At 42.3% G+C, this 25,079-nt stretch overlaps 2 protein-coding genes across 2 annotated transcripts; both read right to left on the bottom strand.

Moving 5' to 3' along the window:
- Positions 1-7,112: 7,112 nt before the first annotated feature.
- LOC133823963 (uncharacterized) lies at positions 7,113-8,974 on the bottom strand. The gene is made up of 2 exons (XM_062256822.1): positions 8,505-8,974; positions 7,113-8,410 (listed from the first exon to the last, which is right to left on the bottom strand). Exons 1-2 carry the CDS (start codon positions 8,769-8,771, stop codon positions 8,123-8,125), a joined length of 555 nt encoding a protein of 184 aa, XP_062112806.1. The 5' UTR covers positions 8,772-8,974; the 3' UTR covers positions 7,113-8,122.
- Positions 8,975-13,585: 4,611 nt separating this feature from the next.
- On the bottom strand, positions 13,586-17,771 carry LOC133823962 (COP9 signalosome complex subunit 2). The gene is made up of 12 exons (XM_062256821.1): positions 17,536-17,771; positions 17,234-17,326; positions 17,046-17,124; positions 16,008-16,248; positions 15,852-15,926; positions 15,630-15,764; positions 15,255-15,442; positions 14,885-14,953; positions 14,726-14,816; positions 14,502-14,636; positions 14,109-14,221; positions 13,586-14,010 (listed from the first exon to the last, which is right to left on the bottom strand). Exons 1-12 carry the CDS (start codon positions 17,537-17,539, stop codon positions 13,920-13,922), a joined length of 1,314 nt encoding a protein of 437 aa, XP_062112805.1. The 5' UTR covers positions 17,540-17,771; the 3' UTR covers positions 13,586-13,919.
- Between the last annotated feature and the right edge of the window lie 7,308 nt (positions 17,772-25,079).

Here is a 25,079-nt window from a genome sequence, read left to right as displayed (position 1 = left end):
ATGTTGACGACATGTTGGTCAAGTCAAAAACTGCCGATAACCATGTCCCCGATCTGAAGGAATGTTTTAAAATTTTAAGACACTACGGCATGAGGCTGAATCCCCAAAAGCATACCTTCGGGGTAGCGTCAGGAAAATTTCTGGGTTTCATAGTCAACACTAGAGGAATAGAGGCGAACCCCAATAAAATCAGGTCGCTACTCGAGATGTCATCACCCCGGTCGCAAAAAGACGTCCAAAGTCTAACAGGAAGGGTGGCAGCCCTTAATCGGTTCATTTCCAAATCAATCGATAAGTGTTTGCCATTCTATAACCTGCTCCGGGGAAATAAAAAATTTGAGTGGACCAATGAGTGTGAGTGTGCCTTTGTCGACCTAAAAGCACATTTAGCTGAGCTGCTCGTGTTATCTAAGCCCACAGCAGGAGAGCCTCTTTTTCTTTACCTAGCTGTAACGGAAGATGCAGCCAGCGCCGTGCTGGTTCGTGAGGAGGACCGATCTCAAAAGCCGGTCTACTACATTAGCAAGAGGCTTCTCGGAGCCGAGTCTAGATATCCGATGATGGAAAAGATGGCGTTCTGCCTTATCACAGCCTCCAGAAAGCTCAGGCCGTATTTCCAGTCCCATTCAATCCACGTCATAACCGATCAACCTTTAAGGGAGGTTTTGCAGAAACCTAAGGCATCGGGGCGTCTTTTGAAGTGGGCTATCGAGTTCAGCCAATTCGAGATACTGTATGTGTCGTGACTGCGATCAAAAGCCATGCTCTGGCTGATTTTGTAGCAGAGTGCACGAGATTCCAAGAGGAACCAATGGAAGAACCGGTACGAGCCTCGTGGAGAGTCTTTGTGGACGGCTCGTCTAACGAGAATGGATCCGGAGCTGGAATCATTTTGATATCCCCAGAGGGACATCGTTTCCACTCCGCGTTGCGATTCGGATTCGAAGCATCCAACAATGAGGTCGAATACGAAGCTTTATTGGCTGGGCTAAGGGTGGCCCAGGAGCTGAAGGCCAGCTCCATCCAGTGCTATAGCGATTCCCAGCTCGTGGTAAACCAGGTGTCAGGAGAATACCAAGCGCGGGGAACCAAGATGGCAGCCTACCTGGCAAAGGTAAAGAAGGAGTTGTCCGCATTTGAGCACAGCCTAGTTGAACAGATACCTCGGGAGCAGAATGCCAATGTTGACGCCCTAGCAAAGCTCGCCACCTCCGGGGAGGCCGAAACCTTGGGCCTGGTACTGGTGGAATTCTTGGAAAGGCCAAGCATAGAGGAAGTCGGGAAGGAGGTCGAAATGATCGACACCAGGCCGACCTGGATGACTCCCATAGTCGAGTACCTCACAACAGGAAAGTTACCTGAAGAGCGAAACAACGCAAGGAGGGTATTTTATGAAGCTCCGAGGTATGCAATGGTAGACGGGACGTTGTACCGGCGTGGTCTTTCTTTACCTCTTATGCGGTGTGTTCTGCCAGGCGAAGCGAAAACTATTCTGCGGGAGATGCATGAGGGATTTTGTGGAGATCTATAATGACCCACTAATCTAGACTTTTGGACCATTAACGAAACTATACATAAACTTACATTTTTGCAGAAATACCATAAATTTTATTGAGATTTGTAGAAACAAAAGTTACTTTCATAAAATAAGTAGGATATGGGTACCCATTGTCTTTAAAACAAAACATAACTTAAAATGAAAAGGAGTTACATAGAAAGTGCGGAAAAATACATGTAAAACCATAAAAAGTTAAAACAAGACTACATCCTTGAAAGATCGAACTCTCGACTCCTTGAATCCGTTCATCACCGATACACATTCTCTAAGCGTCCATGAATCTTACCGTCACTAATAGCTATTTTCCTGCACATAAAACAGAAAGGAATGAGCCTAATGCCCAGCAAGGAAAATCTAACACATAGTCATAAACATAAAATTTCATAATAAACATAAAGACATATCATAACACTTATTACATACACTTATTATAATGGCCATTATTACTTGGGGTCCCATAGACTAAACAAGTCATATGCCCATGGGATTAGTGGGGTCCTACTAGCTAAGTAGGTCATATGCCCATAACCCATTTGGGGTCTTGTTAGTCATATGGGTCATATGCCCAAGCCTACAAACATACATATTCATAACATATTTATACCATATTTCATAACATAACACATAAGATAACATAAACATAAAACATATAGATTCTAGCCTATTTTCCTTACCAAAGTTACCGGGATATGTGGACTGAGTTGGGACTTTTGGAATACTCCTAAAACCATATATAAAGGGTGAGTAGATTTGAAGAAAAGAGATGAAATGAAAGGGATGGAAAGACTAAACCATTGAAAGTCACACTTACCAAAACTTATGTGCTCAAGAATTTAGATTTCCTAACCAAAATAAGAATGAGGTTAGGAGACTGAGTATAAGACTAAGAGAAGGAAACATAACATAAAACAAATGAACTAGAGTTTTGGTTTACCTCAAAGACTTGCAAGACCAATCTACACCACAACCGAAATACTATAGAACCTTACTTCCCAAAGTGTTTGATAAGCTTATGATGTTTAAGCTTATGATTTCCCCAACCCAGGTGTTTAACTCTCACACTCTCCTAGCACTTGCAGCTTCTGAACTTAGAGTAAAAAGGTGAATAATGGCTGGGTACTAGGTCCTATTTATAGAGTTTGGGAATGAAGGAATCTTAATTTTACTTGAATAAAAATAATAGATTTTTAGGTGAAAATAATTTGAATAATCGTTCAGCAAAGGCTGAAGACTCGTTCAAAAGATGCTGGACTTATGAAGAAGTTGAATGGCTGAAAGGGAAAAGAATTCAAAAATATTTGAATATACACTGAAGGAGGCGATATATCGCCCCCTGTAGGTGATATATCGCCTGGGCCAGTATGCCCGAGGCGACCGTGCATCGTCTCGTGTTTTCCGTATCTACGTGCTGCGATATATCGCCCCCTATAGCTGCGATATATCGGCACACGCTGAATATTTAAACACGAAATTACACATTTTTAGCTAAGTTTGAATGGAGTAAACAGCCTTGACTAAGCCCTCAACGTATTCAAAGCTGCTGACTGACCCTATAACATTCAAACTTTACTCCTTATTAAATTAAATCCTCAAAATACTTAATTCCTTAATCACCCATTCATAACATGTGCTTAAAATCGTATTGGTTGATATCTAATCCTTATAGTATAACAAATATTATCCTTAATATCAGTCATATAATCAAACCTTAGGTTATACTTAATATTCTTAAACTATAGGTTAAACTTCGAAAATCTGTAAGTACTACTATGAGTGTCCAAATAATTCCCGGTCTGAACCAACAATCCACAGTTACAAAGATAATACTATACATACTATAATACTACTAAATAATTAGCTAAGTAAAGTTCTTGGACTATACAAGATCACTCCGGGGGGCAAAACCTGGCCTTGAAGATATTAAGGCAAGGATATTATTGGCCCACTCTGTCGAAGGATTCGATTTCTTATGTCCAAAAGTGCGACAAGTGCCAGCGGTTCACCACGGTCGCCTGAGCCCCTCCAGTCGAGCTGAAGATGATCTCGTCCCCGTGGCCGTTCGCAGTCTGGGGAATTGATTTAGTTGGTGCCCTGCCCCCAGGAAAAGGAGGAGTTTGCTATGCGGTGGTGGCTATTGACTACTTCACAAAATGGGCAGAAACGAAGCCCCTAGCGATGATTACATCAAAGAGGGTCCTCGACTTTGTGGTTAAGAATATTGTCTGCCGATTCGGGCTGCCAAAGAAGATCGTGTCAGATAACGGAACCCAGTTCGATAGCGACCTCTTCACCGAATTCTGCGAGAGGCACGAAATAATTAAAAGCTTTTCCTTTGTGGCCTACCCCCAGGCTAATGGACAGGTCGAGGCTATGAACAAGACACTAAAAGCGAGTCTTAAGAAGAGGCTGGATGAAGCCAAGGGAGTTTGGCCTGAACAGCTCCCCCAGATGTTGTGGGCATACCGTACCTCACACCGAACTTCGACGGGTCACACTCCTTTCTCCCTGACTTTCAGGAGCGAGGTCGTCCTTCCTGTCGAAACAAAGATAGCCTCGCATAGAGTCCGGGCGTTTGACCAAGACCAGAACGACAAATGGCTCAGCGCGTCCCTCGACCTAATTGACGAAAAACGAGAAGCTTCGCAGCTGCAGCTCGCGCATTATCAACAAAAGATCACTCGTTATTTCAACTCAGAGGTCAAGAGACGCGTCTTTAACTTAGGCGACATGGTGCTCCGAAGAGTCTTCTTGGCCAGTAAGGATCCCAAGGACGGAGTGTTGGGACCAAACTGGGAAGGACCCTATCACATAATAGAGGTTGTGAAGGAAGGGACCTTTAAACTAGCTCGGCATAATGGAGAAGCAGTCCCACGGACATGGAATGCTACGCACCTAAAGTAATATTATCAATAGTCATACTTTTGTAAGGCTTAATCATGAAAGCCGCCTTATTTTATTAAACAATGAGAAGTACATCCCTCGTATATCGTTGTATGTTTCCGTGTGCGTGTAGTGTTAGAAGAGCGTGTTCCAAGTAACCAAGAAAGTTCCATTTCTGGTTACTTGGGGGGCATATGTCATGGATACAACCAGGTCCCGAAACTTAGAAGTTGGTTTAAATTGACTAACCAGTGTTTTTCTTAAAAAGCGCGCGGTGTCGATAAAACTAACACGAACTAAATTTTTAAAATCAATGTCCTGGATATAACCAGGTCTGAAAACTTAGAATTTAATTCAAATTGGTTAATCAATGTTTTTCTTAAAAAGCACGAGGTATCAATAACAATTAACGCAAACTAAGTTTTTAAAATCAATGTCCTGGATATAACCAGGTCCTAAAACTTAGAAGTTAATTCAAATTGGTTAATCGATGTTTTTCTTAAAAAGCACGAGGTATCAATAAAAATTAACGCGAACTAAGTATTTAAAATCAATGTCCTGGACATAATCAGGTCTGAAAACTTAGAAGTTAATTCAAATTGGTTAATCGATGTTTTTCTTAAGAAGCACGAGGTATCAATAACAATTAACGCGAACTAAGTTTTTAAAATCAATGTCCTGGATATAACCAGGTCTGAAAACTTAGAAGTTGATTCAAATTGGTTAATCGATGTTTTTCTTAAGAAGCACAAGGTATCAATAACAATTAACGCGGACTAAGTTTTTAAAGTTAACTGTCCTAGATGCAACCAGGACCTAAAAACTTAGAAGTTAGTTAAAATTGACTGGCAGTGCTTTGTGGTTTCGAAGAAAAATTCAATAAACTAACGCAAACTAAGTTTTTACCAAACACGCTAAAAAATAAATAATAACAATAATAAAAAAAATAGATTGAAATGAAAGTCAGGGAAACCAATTGTCTCGAGGAGGGAAAACCTCGTGGTAGAAGATTACAAGTAAATAAAGAATACAAAAGTCCTAGGCCCCCCAGGCCGCTCCGATGAAGTCACCCCTTCGGTCTCCTGCTCGTCAGCAGCTGTAACGCCCTGGCTACCCCAGAACAGTTACGGTGAACGGTGGACCGGAAATTTGACTCGTTGCCTGAGTCCTTTGGTCAAAAACATGCTCTAAGTGTAATTAACGGGTTAAGGTATATAAAACCAATAAAAAGGAAATGGAGATTTTATTACAAACTGCTCTGCAAAGCTAAACAAAACATTTACAAGTGGTTCTCAGTACAAAATGGTCTCTATAGTTGTCAAGTTACAATCCCGCCGACCTAAGCGGCAAAATAGGGTAAACCCCCTAGTTCCTCTGAGAACTCCTTGGCCGTGGTGGTCAAGCGGCCGCATATGTACACAACACCACATCAGCTCTCCACTCAAGGCTAGGTGAGCTTTTCTTTCCCTTTACCTGCACCACATAGCACCCATGAGCCAAAGCCCAGCAAAAAAACATAACACTTTTCATAAACATTATCAAGTGATTATCATTATAATCACACTGAGCAATAAGTTTTAAACAAATGAGTGAACATCTCACGAGGTCCTGATAAACCACATTGAGTGACTGACAGGCAAGTCACTAATTCAAATGGAAGAGTGGTTGTTAGGTAAGCCACTAGCCTTCAACAGGTTCTGGTAAACCATACTGAGTGACTGACAAGCAAGTCACTAATTCAAATGGAAGAGTGGCTGCTAGGTAAGCCACTAGCCTTCAACAGGTTCTGGTAAACCATACTGAGTGACTGACAAGCAAGTCACTAATTCAAATGGGAGAGTGGCTGCTAAGTAAGCCACTAGCCTCCAAGCGCTTACTTCATTCATCGACCCTCGGGGTCGGTCTGGCATTAATGCTCTTTGAGTCATTCAATGCTGATAGTCGATTAGATTCAATCTTATTGGCTTGCGTAATACACGCTAAGGTCGTCCTGACTAATGAGTCAGCTCAACATGATCAGTGCCCAGTACCACTGCCGAACCTGACTAATAAGTCACAGCTTCACAGTTGATACTAGCACATTTGCCAAACCTGACTAATGAGTCAGTACCATGCACAAGTGAGCAACATATGCTAAGCATTCTATATTCAATCCATGTCCATATTCTCACAATCCACATGCCTCATGAACATCCATGCATGTCACATTTGGGGTGCAGTTTTCTTACCTTTGATTCGAGCTAGAATGAACAAAAGAACGACCTTTGAGAACGGTTTAGCTTTTAGTCCTTTAGCGGTTACCTAATCACAACACATTTGGGATACCATTAATAATCAAGATAATCAAGGTTCTCAAACCATTATCTAACCTCCAAGAGATCAATCCAAACTAATCCAAGTAGCAAGGACACTCCCGAGGCCTAAAACTAGGTTTCCGAGGTCAAAACGAGCAAACGGGGCGAAAACAGGGCAAGGGCTGTGGCCCTAGCACCTTGGGCCGCGGCCCCCAGGGTTCCCAGAGGCTAGGGCCGCGGCGCTCTTCATCAAGGGCCGCGGCGCCCAGTGAGCACAAGCTCCCCACCTGCTTCTTCAAAGAAGGGCCGCGGCGCCTCAAGAACAGGGTCGCGGCACTCCACCCTGGGCCATTCCCAACCGCGTTTCTAACACTCCAAAATCATCCCTAAACATTCCCCAATCATCAAAATAAAGTTCCCAAGCTTCCCCATGCATCAAAACCCTCAAAACCCAAGGCTCGAACGAACCGAAAACTCAACAATTCACAAAGTCAATTCAAAGCTTAGAAACTCGGAAAAACTCAAAACTTAAACTTCGATTACCTTCAATTGGGTTGTTTTCCGTCGAATCCTTCAGTTAAGAAGCTTCTAATCTTCCCTAGGATCGCTATGCCTCGATCCTCACTCGATTCCGACTCCTAGAACTCAAGATTTCGTCAAAAAGGCTTAAACGGTAAAACGGACTTTGAAAAGGGGGAACGAAAGGTTTTCTTATCGTATGTTCTATCTGATAAGCTACTTCAACCTTAAGTAACCTCAAATAAAACCTAATGCTCGAGGTCCCGAAAACACCCCCGGGGACATTATAGTCAAAACCTCCAAAATTTCACCCTAATCTCAAATATTCCCAATTTATCATCAAATGAACATTTCTATTACCCCAAAATTGACCCCTAATCCACTAAAAATAATCGTCTCATGTTGCTTAGCTCGAATATATCTCCATAATAATGGAATCTCATTCACAAAACAAGTTATGCACCCAAATACACAAATTACCCTCAACGGGCCAAATTATCATCACACCCCTGTAATAAGAGATATGGACTCACATGCATGCATTTCACATCATATCATAATATAATCAACATATACATCCATTTATCAATTAATAACATAATTAAGCAAATATGGCCCTCCCGGCCTACTATTCATGCCGTTAAACTCATCGGAGAATTCGGGGCATTACTGCAGCGGAAGTCTCCCCAGTCTCAGAAGGCGGCTCCTATTGAAGGCGGGCCTTGAACTTCTCGAGGAATGGCTCCCACACCTCAGGCGCCAGGAAGGAGAAGTCGCCATCCTGGTTGAAGGCCCAGCAGTGATAGAGCATGGCCTCCATGGAGGAGCTGGAAGACGCCCTCTTTGCCACAGTGGTGGCCTCGGCCTCCAACTACTTAGCCTTGGCCTCCTCGAGCTCAGTCTTCGCAGTGGCCAAGGCAACCTGTGCAGCCTCGGCCTCCAATTGCTTAGCCCTGGCCGCCTCCAGTTCGGCCTTCGCAGCGGCCAAGGCGACCTGTGCGGCCTTTTCACTTTCTTTGGCAGCCGTCAGGGCAACCTTGGCATTTTTCTCTTCCTGTTGTGCAGACGCGAGAGCGGCCTGAGCAGCCTGGAACTCGCCCCTGATCTCGTCAATCCTGGCCCTAGACCGAGCTATGCTACGGTGTAGAGCCAAAGCCGCCTGCAAAGACATAGATAGTAAGGCATGTGATGGAAAGAAAGCAAAGAAGCATGTGCTGGGAAGAAAGCAAAGAAAGTTAACTAAATAAACTTACCGTGAGGGTCATCCCCAGCGAAAACTCCATAACATTCTCGGGGCTCCTCGTCTCGATCTCCCGCAAGTCCCTCGGGGTGGCATTGTAGTAATGATCCACCGTATAGCTCGCGGTCTCGTAAACCGTCCCTCGGAAGACCTCGAGGATTTTCTCCAGGGCCTGGGTGTTAACCGGGATATGCACGATGGGAGTGGGACCTGGCGGGGTTCCAGCCGATGCCTCCTGTTCCCGAGTAGGGACTGGAGGTCGCGAGGGAGGTGGGGGCATGTTCTCTACAGCTGCAGGGACCTGGTCCCTCCCCTTAGCGGGAGACTTGGAGGTGGTCCCGGGGGGAGGAGTCTTCTTGGTCAGCCGGGGTTTCTTGACCAGTGGCCCGGACGATCCGGAGGGAGGATTCCCCCCTGGAAGATGGACCGCGGGACGTTGTATCCGGGCTGGGCCATCTCTTCGCCTGAAACAAAAAAGAAGGGAGCGTTAGTATACATGTAAGGTTACTTCATTACAAGAAAAGTCTAAAGGTGTATTGAAAAGGTCCTACCCTCCGAGCTAGAAGAGGAATCTATTGCCACGAACTCCAGCCTCGGAGCTTCTATGGGGGAGTCTAAGTTTATAACTTCGCAAATGAGAGAGGGCTCTGGGTCCGAATCTGCGTCAGGACTGGACTCCTCTACATACTGCCTAAGCCCTAGAGCGACTACACCCTCCAGAAGGGAGGGCCACGACCTAAGGTTGGTCCCTTACTCCTCAAAAAAGGCCGACCTAAAAGCCAGGGTGTTGTCTACTACTACAATGCCCCTAGGGCGGCCCATATCATGGCGCAACACTAGTTGATCTACACACTGGAGTAGGGTTATGTTAAGGTCTGGGTCATCTCGGTGACGATGTACGAGCTGGCTTTGGTTAAACCTAGCAAGCCTTAGGTCTGCGGCAACCCTGTCTAAGTCCCTAAACAGGTATGGGTTACCTTGGCCGGCGGGGCCGGCTGCTGCCCCGGACTGAATCCGATCCGCGTCAAGGCCTTGAGCAGCCTCGAGAGCCCGCTTTCATCGCACGAGCGGCACCTCACCAGCTCGCGAGCTACTGGGATAGCCCGCGACCTACTGAGCTACTACGAGCTAGTGGTAGTCTTTTTCACTTGGTGGGAGCCCCACCAAGGTATCGTATTGACCCCCAAGGGTCACCGATTTGGCCGTCCTCGCAAAAATGGCTGCACGATGATGTTCAAGTCAACACGCGTGAAAAGAAATAAAGCAATGTGGTGATTTTGCGAATTGAGAATAGAGAGAACTTACGAGTACGGTTGAAGTAGTGGTATTCGCAGTTGTGAAACCCCGTCGACATGAAGAACTGGTCCTTGAAATCGTTGGGGTGGCTGGGCAGCTCGATGACTGCAGGAGAGTTGGGAAAACAGGTCAAATAGTAGAACCCTTCGCCTCGCCCCCGTTGATCCAGGCTGGCTTTGAGGCAGAGGAAGAAAAGGATGTCCGCTGGTGTAGGGACCTCCCACTCGTGCCTCAGGAAGAGGTACCTCAACCCCGCTAGCAAACGGTAGGCGTTAGGGGGCAATTGGAAGGGAGTCAACTTCACGTAATTCAAAAAATCTGCGAAGTACTGGTCCAGTGGTAGGAAGGCCCCGGCCTTGAGGTGTTCGTCGCTCCAAGCCGCAAACTCCTCGTCGAGAGGCGTGCAGCTCCTCTCGCCTTCGAGGGGAGGTCAGGCAACAGGAGCGCCTGTCCCAATTTCGATGTTATGGGACAGCAGGATCTTGTTGACCCTCCCTTGAGTCGTAATCTTCGAGACTATCCTCTCCGCCTCGAAGAAAGCATCAGGTCCCACCTCGACCTCTTTCTCCACTGTGGGACCAAAGTGGGGGATGGGAGAATCCACTGCAATCCCTTTCCCCTTGCTGGCCTGCTGGGATGACGAACCAACCGTGCTCTTCTTGGGTATGTTCTTCCTGGGCCCCATCTAGTCGCCTAACGAACAAGAATGAAGAAAATTTAAATAGGCAACCTAAAAATAGAAAAGGGAATATAGCGCGGGAAGTGATTTTCTTACACGGGCTGAGGTAATCTCAGCCCGCGGTGTGTGAAGCCACGCGTTGCCATGGTCACGCGCCCACGTTTCCAACGGATCCCCGATTGCTCGGGATCTGTGTCAGGAGGGTTAGGATAATGTTTGCCTTGGAGATAAAGTTTTAAAAAGCAAAACCGCCTAGGAAGCGTGACCCCTAAGCTACCCGGTTTTGCACCCTAGAAACCTCTCACCTTCTCCTTTCCAAACAGGCATTCCTAAAGCTACCCAGAATAATTACCCAGAAATTATCTTGTCCTAAACATCATATTCCTAGACATGTTCTCATATAGTCGATATTCCTAGGATCAAAACCTATGCACCAAAAACCAGCCAAAAATAACCTACAATGTGCTACTAAGAAAGAAGTTTACCTAACAGAGAAACGGAAAGATCAAAACATGCAACAAGCAGAGGACTTGCAGTGTTTTGTCCGAGTGAAAGTCGCAAAAAGCGTAGGAATTGGAGTCCTAGTGGAGCCTTTAAAGCTGGACTGACAAAGAAACTCTTGTGATAGGAGCGTAGGGATCTCTGGGATGATAACCGGAAGAAGAAAAACTTCTGAGACTAAAAAAGAGAGAAAATGAGGAAAAAATTTCAAATAAAGGGTGGCTAATACAGAAGATGGCCAACCTTATATATACGTAAGAGACAAAGGAACGAGGACCATTCGATCAAATTAATGCGAGATACGAGGGTCATAACTCGAGAGGCGAAACGACGGACGAAGGCAAGCTAGGCCATTTAATGCAATTCTCGGAAGCCTAACAGTCACCAACCACGGCGCTCCACGTGTCCGATACCCGCGATGGGCAGGACATAAAGAGTCGAAAGGGAAACTTAAAAGCCCCCGCTGTGAAGGTCACAGATGACGTCATGGGTCACAAGCAGAGGCTTGGGGGGCAAATGTACGCCCTAAACATATGCGCACTATTAGCAAGCTGGAAAATGGCCTAATTCGATCTGCCACGTGTAAATCGTCCACCCGGAGCTGTTGTTACGGGCTTCCATCTGTCCAGCCCAAGCTGATTAGAGAGTTAACTGCTACTCGGAGGCAGCGGGTCAGCAGTATGGATGTCACGAGCTGGTGCTACGTTGAGCTCGTGATGCGGCTGAGATCTGACACCCGAATCCTTGTAAAGTCAATCACACAATATAAACGTGCATATATCAGACATCACATGTCTATTCCATTCCTGAATTCTCGGACGCACAGTATAAACGTGCGTGTTCAGACATCCCACGCCTGATTTGGGCCATGCGGCCCATTATCCCTCCTTGCCTATTGATTAGACCACACTTCACTGTAAGGTTTTAGGAATTAATCATCAGTGTCACAGAAATAACGTGAAGGGTAAAGAGATCACGGGATGACCCCATTGCCAACCCAGGTATCCTCTTCCTATAAATACCAAGACCCTAGGCAGTGCAAGGGGCTGCATATTTTTGTAAAGAAAGACTCTGTAAGAAATAGCCAAGAGATATCAATAATATCGACTGGTGGACTAGAGGGATTTTAACCTTCGAACCACCCAAAAAGAAAAGAATGATCACATTCCCACGATATTAACTTCTCAAGTCTATAATTTAGTTATTTTCATATTACGGTTCACCAATTAGCACTAATACATCCTACTTATTCATATACTTACCTGTTGGCGAAGAACTTCAACAGGTACCTTATCGGTATTGTAAGCAACAAAAATGTAACTTTTTATAACCCAGAAAAAACAAAAAAAAAATCGGGAAGCTGGATTTCCCAATTTTTTTCAAAATTCGATATGCTATGTTGACATGACACCGGTATTTTTGTAAATAATTAGGTTGAAGGTATTTTTGTAAATACTTGAGATTTTATGTATATAATTGTAAATTTCCCAAATATATATTGTTTAATAAAAACATAGAGAACGACTACAACGCATCCTATTTTTTTGCAACACCAGTGCATCTTTTTTCTATTTTGGCACCTGGATAGATATAATCCCAATTTTTTTTATATGACGATGTACATTGTAAGTATTTAGAATATCTTGCAAATTTTTAAGAAATTCTAAATAGTTTACGAAACCGAAAACAAAGTTTAAACTGTCAAATTTTACATGCGTACACAAAAAAACAAGCAGGCGTGCAACAGACAGTTTAGACCTTGTTTCGGTACCATAATTTATTCCGAATTTCTTGAAAAACATAAGACATCTTAGATAGAATACCCTACATAACAAATGTGACATTATATATATTTAGAAGAACATTCACTTATAAAATACCATATTTTGTGATATTGAATGCGCTTTGAAGCATTAATCCATCTCAAACATAAGGCAATGAGGCAGCTATGGGTGAACATCCGATCCGATCCAATTTTTTTACCCCTAACCAATCTAATCTAATTCAAGATTGAATGCTAGAAATCATCATCCAATCCAATCTAATTTAGCCTCAACATCCAAACCAATCCAATCTAATTATAACTAAATTTGTAATTTGATTAAATAAGTTATTTTATCTTTCTCCTTGAACCTAAATTTTAATATTAAATAAATTAACAAAAAAAAACACAAAAAAAAAATCATACAAAAAAACTAAACACTATTTAGTAATAACATTAAAAATTAAAAGTCTTTACATTAAGTCGTTGAAATATTTAGTTTCCAACACATCCATTCAAATTTAAAACTAATAACTAGAGTACTTAGATAGTAACATAACATGAACACAACAACATCTTCAAAGTGCTAACATTGCATCCAAAAACAACAACAATCCAATTAAATATATTTATTTATAATATAATATATATTAATTGTAATTGGATTGGATATGATCTTAATTGGATTTTCACAATCTCATCCACCATCCGATCCAATCCAATTAACATCAAACTTTTCAAATCCAATCAAATTGTAATTAGTTCATGATAATTGAATTAGTTTGGATCCTGAACACCCCATAGACAGCTATAATATTGTGTTTAAACCTACGTGACAATTCTAATACCTTCCTCATTAGGGGGCAAAACCCTTAAATGTGGACCAATGATTATATAAACAAAAAAACTATGGCAATTACACTATCAACAAATGATAGTAACTATACCATAATTTACAGATGACCTAACATGAATTTGCGATTGGGATGGCTTTTGTTTTTTATGCAATGGTGAAAGTACCTTTTGTCATATCAAAACATTCATATCTATAGCTATAGCTATCAAGGGTCAAAATTATGGAATTTCAATACTACACAGCTCATTCAACATTGTGACTTCAAATCAGGCAAAGTTCAAACCAGTCACCACCGCATGGAACAAATAAACACAATTTCATTTTGTAATCGTTCTCAATATACTCTGTTACCGATGGTTTGATAAAGGGATTTCAGCTGAGTGTTCCATTTATCTATAGCAGCATACTTCTTCATGCCCTTTGATCTGTGCGTTATAATAAATTGGCAATAATGAGTATTGATGACATTGACAAGAAGCAATCAAGATAATCAATAATGTGCAGCGATGATCAGATAACAAACCTGTCTCCACGTTCTAATAGCCGGTTGACTTGATCTATATGTCCGTCAATTCGGTTATCCAAAATTAGTGAAACCAATAGCTGCTCCACGTCCTTTTCTGGCACGTTGAGTTCCTGGACATCAGCAAAGCTCGGGTAAGTACAGTTAATAGGACTACTGATGATCAAAATGGCACATTGGTGTGATTTTAGGACATAGAAATTTATTTACTCGAGTACAAGAGAATCTGTATGATTTTTATTTTTTTCAGCTAGACAAAATGACCATAATTTAAAACCTAAGAAATTACCGTAGGAATGAGTTACCATAATTTGGAAGATTTAAATGGAAAGTAAATATCAAAATCAAAGTAATTAAGCACACAAGAAAGTGATTAGCAAACTAAGGTTGTACCTTTGAAATAAAAGGAATGCGAATTCTTGTGTAAGGCTTAATAAGCTTAAGCAGCACCTGGGTGCGTACATTCTTCAAAAGATCTTCAATGTAATTTCGAATGAATGGATCATCCATTATCGTCCTCCTATTACTCTAATACAAGCATCGATGAGGGCTTAGTAACAGGAACAAGGAGATCGACATACACAGGTTAAACCCATTTCATTGTAACATTGTGGTACCTTTAGTATTTTCTCAAATTCCAAAATCTCATTTCTTTGATATGCTGCTATCAGATTTGTCATTGCTAGAATCTCAGGATCATTTTTATACCTGTACCTTACAGATCAGAATAAGAGCAAACACAAGCAAGCACAATGAAGAAAATTGCAAGGACTTACGGCTTTGCTTCTTGACCATCAAATGGATTAACCTCAGATTCCATCAGCATGTTAGCTAGAACTAGATATCTGACAAGCAAGAAAGGACATTAGCAAGATTAATAAAAGAATGTTGTCCTTGTTCCTATACAAACTGCTCCAGCAACAATAAATACTTCATAAAATTAAATTTGTTTATACTCAATCTATTTTGAGACAACTCAAAACAAAAGAACCATTTTGTGGAACTAGAACAAGAGTGTTACTTAACTTATCAACAAGTAAGGAGAAGGGGAAAATTAAGAAAGAGAAAAGAGAGAAGAAAAAGAGGTCAACTGAGAAGTAGGTATGTTTTAAAAAATAGAAAAGTGTAAGGGCATTGTGATCATACTTCAGGCATTGAATACGCCTCTGGTTCCCAGCTTCATCATAATTCTTGAACGCTTCAAAGAAATCTGTGGCAGCATCTGCCCACTGACCATCTGCCATATGCATCTTACCTCCACACTCACGAATTATTCCCATAATTCTTGGATGGGGTATTGCTGACTTTATCGCAAGAGCTTTCTGATACAATTGCTGCATTGAACGACAATGTTAGCTTTACAGTTCAATCAAAAGGACAGATAGAGACACTGAAATCATCCAGTGACACATGGAAGCAATAGAAGACCAGAAATTAATTGCATTGCAAACTCAATCAGTAAATCACAATGTTCTCTCTTAGAAAGGTTTTCAAGAAATCATCTTTATGAAAAGATCTTACCTTCAGCTTTTTGTTATTCTTCGTCTCAGTGTACATTTGAATCTCAATTGCATATACCTCCAAAAGTTGACTTCCTTTCTTTTGATCATCTGAACCATCTTCCTTTTGGCAAGATTTATGAAGCTCCTTCAAAATCTAAATACGTTCTACAAGTTAATCCCATATTTATGCATTCAAAAGAAAAATAAAGCAGTAACAAAACTAGGTGTCCAAACAAACTACCTTACTCATTCGCCCATATTCTCCCATATCAAACCAGATCTTGCAAAGCTTAAGATTTGTCTTGAACCAAAGTCTCTGCAGTACAGCAAAAGAGGAGTAAAAATTTGACATAAAACAAGATGTGATTACAGAGACAGTGCATTTGCATAAGCCTACCTCATTCTTTGCATCTTCAAGTGCCTTCAGAGTAGTCTGGTAAAATTCTCGAAGAAGGCTGAAGTTCTGGCTAGCTGAACCAGATACAAAGTCCATAATATTGTTTATACATTTCTCACTGTAATTTCGAGTCACTGCTGATTTAATGTATGTCAACATCACCCTGTATGAATCCATCATTTCTTTGTACCTTCCCAAACGGTAATAGAGCTTGACAGTTTGCTTTAGAGCTTTAAAGCCCCTAGAAACATGCAACATAAATAGTAACTAAGCCAATGTATAAAAAAGCTTATTTGGGAATTGTCATAACCATTGAGGCAAATCATTGAATTATTTAAAATCATAATCAAGAATATAAAAAATAAATAAATAAAAAGTGGGAATTACAGCTAAAAAAGATATATAATACCAGCACAAAGTTTAGGATTGAAAGAAATCCTAATATCTCTAAAGTCTAGTAGCCTAGTCTAAAAATAGTGTAGAAGTGATGTGGGTGTCCTGACACTTTTTGCTGAAGAAAGTGATATAGGAAGTGCCGGGTGGCTATAAGTGTGTAAATTATAAGGTTTTAGTTTTAAATACATTTGTTTCCAACTATTCTTTTGATTTATTTCAGTTGTATGAGCCAACAATAATCACATCCGAAAATCTAAAGAATGCCCAAAACCAAAAGTTGGTAATAAAAGACCTATATACTGATTAAATAAGCCTGTACGAGTCTGAACACTGAGACTTTTATGGCTGCACGTGCAAAGCAGAGAAGAGACTGAATTCTATTTTGAAAAGCATTTCAAGCTCAACTTAAATGTCAGAAATTTATTCAATCGAATTACAATGAGGAAGAAAACAGAAGCGTAGATTGTGCAACCAAGACAGTTTTGATTTTGGAATGATGATGAAAACAAACAAATAATCGCTCATAGTCAAAGTTTATAGTAAAGAGCAATGATTGAATATGATGATGCATTACATTAAAGTACTCCTTTATTGACCATTTCACTAAATCACCGCCCATTGATCAAATTTTGTAGCACTCACCACTCGGCCTTTTCAGGTTCCATTCGAACAACTTCAGCAAATCCTGCAAGAGCTTCTTCTGGATCCGTCTCAACCAAACCTTTATTTTTTTAAATAAATAAAACAAATAAATTGTTAAAAGAAAACCAAAGATATGATAAATTCAATTTAGCAAATCAAAATTCCCAATAATCAAAAGAGAAAGAGACCTTTGGAGTTGTAATATTGGTTCTCAATATCAACGTCTTGTTCCTCAGGCTCCTCATCGGAGTATTCGAACCCATAATCTTCCATATCCGCGTCTGCACATCATAAACCCATTATAAATACTAAAAATAAAACTCAGGGCCAAAACTACCGAGACCATTGACACTATTTTTAATGGTGAAAAAAGGCAGACTGAAATTGAAAACCCTAATTATAACATTTTCTACGAAAACAAACAAGAAAAAAATGGGTTTAAGCGACTAAACGAGAAGTAAGACAAAGGAAATCGTGAGGCATAGCATACCCATGGGATACAATTGAGGCTTCGCTGTGATTTTCTCAGTGCCTTGTTTGTTTGTTGTTTGAATAGTGAGATTCCTGAACGCCCAAACCTACCGCACCACCAGAGAAGCTTGTCCCGTATGTCTTCTACTCTCTTCCTCCCACTCTTCTGCTACTGCTATGCTACCTCGTGCGACGCCGCGTTTTAATATCTCCCTTCCTCTCTCAGGTTCGACTCTTTTTAATCTTTTTATTTATAAAAATGAGTCGTTTCTAGAGAAAATATTTATTCAGAAAATTTCTTTCGTTAATATGCATGCACTTCATTTTTTATTTCCTCTCCCTTCTTAATTATTTAATTATTATTACATATATTATTTTAGTCAATTGTTAAAAATCTTCATTGAATATATAAGAAAAATATTATTTATTCATTACCTCGAATATATATAATATGTGTTGACCCTCAACAACACGAAATAAGTAAAATGATAGAAAATGAGATAAAATCAAGACGAAAAGATAAACGATACAAAAAATTTATTGTGATTCGGTCACAATCAATGGTAATGACTTACATCCACTTAGTTTTCTTATTGATATAAAATCTCAAGAACTGTGATCAATGAATAGGGTTCATGAGTTTCACAAACTCTCTGATGAATACAATTGTGGTGGATAAAACACTCTATTTCTCTCTTAGAATTCTGAAGTTCAAAAGTTAAGAGTTCCAAATTCTCACTATTGAGCCATAATTACATTTAATACAAGTTTATCTAAATAATAATAGAAATTACAATTAATGCGTAATTGTAAGATTACATATCTCAAGAAAATAAATGAAAATATGCGAGCACACTGGTCGCCCGTAATTATGTTGTCTTATGAGACAATTCTCTTCTGGTCGATGGTCGAACAGACCATACTTACTTAAACTGCCACGTGTATCCCACGTGTAGGTCAATCATGTCACGTCATCAGGTAGTCCATTTTTGGGTAAATAATATGTGACTTATATATTAATATAATAATTAATCAATTAATTTTTAAGAAATAATTAATTAATATTATAACTTTATATGTGTTACACCCAAATTTTGACACCGTCATAAATGAGCCTCGAAATATAGGCTCGTAAAGCATAAGCTCAAAAATAACAAGCAGTACCTGGACACTCGTATAAATTTGCATAATTCCTGACTTGTTCTTGTTGGCGATCGAGCACAAGTTCAGAAGGCTCGAGCTTAAGCATCAAGCTCGAAATAATGAATCTTCTCTTATGCATATGGGTGTTATTCGAACATTACTTGCAAACTTGAAGACGTTGGTCTCCGAAGATTGAGCTCGATGAAATCACTAGCTAAAAATGAGGCTGACTAGAATAATGAGCTCAAAGTGTTGGGCGATCTTGAAAGCGTGTTGTTGACGCGGTTCTTCGCCAACAGATAATTATACGAATAAACGGGATGGATTAGTGCTAAATAGTGAACCGTAATATGTAAATATTTATATTCCAAACTAGCGAAATTAGTATGGTGGGAAGGTTATCACTCCTTTCTTTTTAGGTGGTTCGAAGGTTAAAATACCTATAGTCCACCAGTCAATATTATTGATATATCTTGATTATTCCTTACAAGGTGTTTCTTTACAATCAAAACGCCAACCCCTTGCAATGCCCAGGGTCTTCATATTTATAGGGAGAGGATATCTGGGTGTTGGTAAAGGGGGTCATCCCGTGACCTTCTTACCCATCATGTCACATCTGTGACACTTATGATTAATTCCTAAAACCTGACAATGAAGTGTTGTCTAATCAATAGGTAAGGGGGATAATGGGCCGCATGGCCCAAACCAGTCGTGGGGTGCCTGAACACGCACGTTTATGCTACGTGTCCGAGAATTCAGGAATGGAGACACGTGATGTCTGATATGCACACATTTACATTGCGTGGTTGACTTCACAAATGGTCGGGGGTGCCAGATCTATGTCGCACCTCGAGCTTGATGTAGCACCAGCTCGTGATATCCATACTGCTGACCCGATGCCTTCGAGTATACTTGCTAACCTTTTGATTAACTTGGGCGAAAGAGGTGGAAACTCGTAACAGCAGCTCCGGGTAGATGGTTTCCACATGGCGGATTGAATTATGCTCTTTTCCAACTCGCTAATAACTCGTGGATATTTAGGGCGTACATTTGCCCCCAAGACCCTACTCGTGACACGTGACGTCACCTGTGGCCACAGTGGGGGCTTTTAGGCTTCTTTTTCGACTCTTCATGTCCCGCCTATTGCGTTGGTATCGGACACGTGGAGCATCGTGGTTGGTGATGGTCCGACTTCCAAGAATCGCATTAAATGGCCTAGCCTATCTTCGGTCGTCGTTTCGTCTTTTGAGTTGTGACCCTCGTATCTCGCATTAAGGCGATCGAACGGTCCTCGCTCCTTTGCCTTTTACGTATATATAAGGTTGGCCACCTTTCGCATGAGCCACCCTTTATTTGAAAAAAAATTCCTCATCTTCTCTCTTCTTTAGCCTCGGAAGCCTTTTTCCTTCCAGTTATCGTTCCAGAGTTCTCTACGTTCCAGACACAAGGGTTTCTCCGTGACTCCAGTTCTAAAGGCTCCACCAGGATTCCGACTCCTACGCCTTTTGCGATTTTCACACAGCAAAAAACTCTGTAAGTCCTCTGCCTGTTGTACGTTTAGATGTTTCCATTTCTCTTGTTTAGGTAAACTTCTTTCTTAGTCGCACATTGTAGGTTGTTTTTTCTTTTTGGCTGGTGTTTTGTGCGTAGGTTTTTATCCTAGGGGTATGACCATATGAGAATATGTTTAGGAATGTGACGCATAGGACAAGATAATTCTGGGGTGACTTTTCTGGGTAACCTTTTGAAATGTCTGTTTGGAGAGGGGAAGGCGATAAGTTTCTAGGATGCAAAACCGGGTAGCTTAGGGGTCACTTTTCCCAGGCGGTTTTGCTTTTTGAAACTTTCCCTCCAAGGCAAGCATTATCCTGACCCTCCTGACACACGGATCCCGAGCAATCGGGGACCCGTTGGGAACGTAGTCCCGTGTTCATAGATTAGCGTGGCCTCACGCACCACGGGCTGAGATTACCTCAGCCCGTGTAAGGAAAATCATTTCTCGCGCTAGATTCCCTTTCCTATTTTTAGGTCGCATTTCTAAACTTTCTTCATCTTTGTTCGTTAGGCGACCAGATGGGACCCAGGAAGAACATGCCGAAAAAGAGCGCCGCCGGCTCATCATCCCAGCAGGCCAACAAGGGGAAGGAGGTGGTAGCGGAATCCCCTATCCCCCACTTCGGTCCCACCGTGGAGAAAGAGGTTGAGGTGGGACCTGACGCCTTCTTCGAGGCCGAGAGGATTGTTTCGAAGGTTACAACTCAGGGGAAGGTCAACAAGATCCTGCTATCCCACAACATCGAAATAAGGACAGGCGTTCTTGTTGCCTGACCGCCCCTCGAGGGCGAGCGGAGCTGCACACCACTCGACGAGGAGTTCACGGCCTAGAGCGACGAACACCTCAAGGCTGGGGCCTTTCTTCCTTTGGACCAGTACTTCGCGGACTTCCTGAACTTCGTGAAGCTAGCCCCCTTTCAACTCCCCCCTAACTCCTACCGCCTGTTAGCGAGGCTGAGGTATCTGTTCCTGAAGCAGGAATGGGAGGTCCTTACACCGACGGACATTCTCTATTTCTTCTGCCTCAAAGCCAGCCCAGATCAACGGGGGCGAGGCGACAGGTTCTATTACTTGACCCGTTTTCCCAACTCTGCCGCAGTCATCGAGCTGCCCAGCCACCCCAACGACTTCAAGGACCAGTTCTTTATGTCGACGGGGTTCCGCAACTGCGAACACCACTACTTCAACCGTCCTCATAAGTTCTTTCTATCCTCAGCTTGCAAAATCATCGCTGACTTGTTTCTTTCCATGCGTATTGACTTGAATACCATCGTGCAGCTATTTTTGCGAGGACGGCTAAATCGGTGACCCTCAAGGGTCAATATGAAACTTTGGCCGGGCTCCCTCCAAGCGAAAAAGACTACCGCCAGCTCGTGTCTGATGAGACGATGCTGGCATGTAAGTTAATTTCTCCGGGTCAGACCCTGGCCTTGAGGAGGCCGCGGACCGTCCCAGCAGCTTGCGAGATGGCGCCCATCCCCGAGGGGGGTGCTGCGGATGACGACGAGCAGGACGAGGAAGACGAGGTGTCGCTCGTGCATCGGAAGTGGGCTCTTGAGATCGCCCAGGGAGTCGACGCGGAGCGGATCCAGTCCGGGGCAGCTGTAACGCCCTGCTAATTAGGGTCCATTACCAAGTGTGTTTAAAACTAGTGTTGGACTTGCTAAACAAGTCATTTGGACTAAACATGTGATTAAGCCACTAAGGTTTGGGTATTAAAAACTTTTGATCATCTCATAAACATTTCCATTAAGTTAAAAACAAGTTCTTTACATGGGATCCCAAAAAAGTTAGTTTAAAAGCTTATTACAAAACTCAGATTACACAATAAGCCGTCCTAAGCGGCAAAAGCTGGGTTTAACCCTAGTTCCTCTGAGTATCTCGGTTGTGGTGGTCAAGCAGACTGCATATGTACATACCACTGTTAATGCCCTTCGACTCATGGCTGGTTGAGCTTCTCTTTACCTTTACCTGCACCACAAAGCACCTGTGAGCCAGAAGACTCAGCAAGAAAACATAATCAACAGTTCAGTGAATAAAACAACCATCAATCAGTAATAACTGAATCCAGTGCATTCATTAAACCCAATTGGAGACCATAGAGTCACACAAGTGCATGTTGCACTTTCTTTCAAGTTGTTGGCATCCGAGCCAGTCAAGTGCATGTTGCACTCCCAGGGTGGCCCAGCCATGGTGGCCTGCACTCCACGTGCATTCTGCCAATCTTAGCTTATAAACTAAGTTCCTTATGCCCTTGACTTATAAGTCAAACCACCACGTGCCTCCAACTTATAAGTTGAAACCTTGGGATTCTCAACTAATAAGGATCTCCTAGAGCCCATCATATTCTCAACTAATAAGTTGATCCCCACTTAACATCCTAATAATACCCTAGTTTATAAACTAAGCTTCACAGTCATAACAGACAGTCACATGTTTCATATAACATACTTATCAAATAGTCATACAATGCATTATAATCATAATTATGCACGTTACAGCGTACCTAATTAGACATTCGCAACATAATTATAATCATGTTCATCACCTTAACTAAGCTCTAATCAAGCATTCACATAACAGGTGCAGTTTTCTTACCTTTGGTCCGTATGCGGGTTATTAGCGACGACCCTCTGAGTACGACCCCCGATTCAAGCCCTTAGCGAAAACCTAGTCACAACCGCGATAAGGAAGTTCCCATCAATAACAGGTAATTAACAACTTCCAGACCAACTCTTAGCCTCCGGGACATCGAATTCCACTTAACAAGGAAGAAGAATCGATCCCGAGCCTAAATGGTTAAGTTCCCAATCTAAAAATCCCATTTAAGCCAAAATTCCCCTTAAGAGCCGCGACCCCTCACACCCGAGCCGCGACCCACCTCTAATTCCAGAGGCTTGGCCTCCCTGGAAACCAACACGCACTGCGGCGCGCCCCTGAGGCGTCGCGGCCCGCCCCTGCCTCCGAGCCCTGCTGGCTCAAAAATCCCTTCGCAAGCCGCGGCTCACCACCACGAACCCAAAAATTTCTGGGTTTTTCTTCAACCGAACCCAACTAAAACCCATCTAATTCCACCCTAACCTTCCAATTCAGTTCCCATAATTATCACAACCCTTTCCAAAAACAAAACCTAGCCATATATCATAATAAAACTTATCAAAATCCACAAACTCAACCTTCCAACTATCTAACATGCATAAACTTTAAACTTCAATCAATAATCACAGAATCACCAAGAGCAACTAAGTTTAAATCTTACCTCAGAGATGAAAAACGCCCTTGAACTAATCCCCAAGCCTAACACCTTGATTTCCCAAGCTTTGATCCTCTTCAATTTTCCAAAAACTCCTCAAACTTCCATGGCACCTAGAATAAATGAGGGAGAGAGAAAGGGAGCTGCTGAATTCCTTTTTTTTTCCTTTAGTTTCCTTAGTCTTCTCAGCAATCCCAGCTCACCCAAACACCACAATTAACCCAAAAATGACCATTTTGCCTCTTGCCCTTATCTTATTCATCAAGTGTTTACAAGGGCAATTTTGTCCTTTGCTTTAAATCCCGCTATCCACAATTTGCATCCTATTATTCCCGCTACTTCCAATATTCTCACACGGTTACCAATAAATTCCCATTACCCACTAATTCCCGGTAATGTACTAAATTACTATAATACCCCTAAGCTCACCCCGAACCGGGTATTAAGACCCTGGTGTGACTTTTCCGCTAACTTGCTCATCGGGACCACCTCTCGTTGAGTAACCCAAATATATATCAACATAATAATGTGGTCTTAATCACACAAGCACATATTCGCATTTATACCCCAAACGGGTCAAATTACTAATATATCCTTCTTATAAGAAACGGACCCACATACACATATTTAATATCTCTAACATACAAGCATGATTATATTATAATATAATTCACATAATAACTCAATTATTGCCTCCCGGCCCCCTAATCCAGGCACTAAGCCATATTAGGAAATTTGGGATGTTACAGCAGCAGCCGGCCCCTCCGGCCAAGGTAACCCATACTTGTTTAAGGACTTAGACAGGGTTGCCGCAGACCTATAGCTTGCTAGGTTTAACCCCAGCCAACTCGTACATCGTCATCAAAATGACCCAGACCATAACATAACTCTACTCTAGTGCGTTGATCAACTAGTGTTGCGCTATGACATGGGTCGCCCTAGGGGCACTGTAGTAGTAGACAATACCCTGGCTTTTAGGTTAGCCTTTTCTTAGGAGTATGGGACCAACCTTTGGTCGTGGCCCTCCCTTCTGGAGGGTGTAGTAGCTCTGGGGCTTAGGCAGTATGTAGAGGAGTCCAGTCCTGAGGCGGATCCGGACCCAGAGCCTCCTCTCATTCGTGAAGTTATAATCTTAGACTCCCTCGTAGAAGCTCCGCGGCCGGAGGTCGTGGCAATAGATTCCTCCTCTAGATCGGAGGGTAGGACCTTTTCAATATGTTCTTTAGATTCTTTAGAGATTTTTTTTATCAAGTATTTTTACACGCATACTAACGCTTCCTTGTCTTTGTTTCAGGCGAGGAGATGTCACAGCCTGGGGACAACGTCCTGCGATCCATTTTCCAGGGGGGGAATCCTCCCTCCGGGTCGTCTGGACCATTAATAAAGAAGCCCCGGCTGACCAAGAAAATTCCTCCTCTTGGGACCATTTCCAAGTCTCCCTCCAAGGGGAAGGGCCAGGATCCTCCCGCCATAGAGAAGATGCCCCCACCTCCCCCGCAACCTCCGGTCTCTAACCGGGAACTGGAGGTACCAACTGGGACCTTGCCAGCTCTTACTCCCACTGTGCGCATCCTGGTCAACACTCAGGCCCTGGAGAAAATCCCCGAGGCCTT

The sequence above is a fragment of the Humulus lupulus genome, chromosome 3, assembly GCF_963169125.1.
Source record: "Humulus lupulus chromosome 3, drHumLupu1.1, whole genome shotgun sequence".
In the NCBI taxonomy this organism is placed as follows: Eukaryota; Viridiplantae; Streptophyta; class Magnoliopsida; order Rosales; family Cannabaceae; genus Humulus; species Humulus lupulus.
Note: the sequence above shows the minus strand (reverse complement) of the source record. Positions and strands in the feature narration are given on the sequence as shown.

What these genes read in the sequence shown, in the direction of transcription:
- LOC133823963 (XM_062256822.1), bottom strand. Translation starts at nt 8,771, where the DNA reads ATGCCCCCACCTCCCTCGCGACCTCCAGTCCCTACTCGGGAACAGGAG. An exon ending in CGCTGGGGATGACCCTCACG is followed by an intron (nt 8,411 to 8,504) that starts GTAAGTTTATTT and finishes ATGTCTTTGCAG; the next exon opens with GCGGCTTTGGCTCTACACCG.
- LOC133823962 (XM_062256821.1), bottom strand. An exon ending in GAACCTGAAAAGGCCGAGTG is followed by an intron (nt 16,249 to 17,045) that starts GTGAGTGCTACA and finishes GCATGTTTCTAG; the next exon opens with GGGCTTTAAAGCTCTAAAGC. An exon ending in TTGAAGATGCAAAGAATGAG is followed by an intron (nt 15,927 to 16,007) that starts GTAGGCTTATGC and finishes GCTGTACTGCAG; the next exon opens with AGACTTTGGTTCAAGACAAA.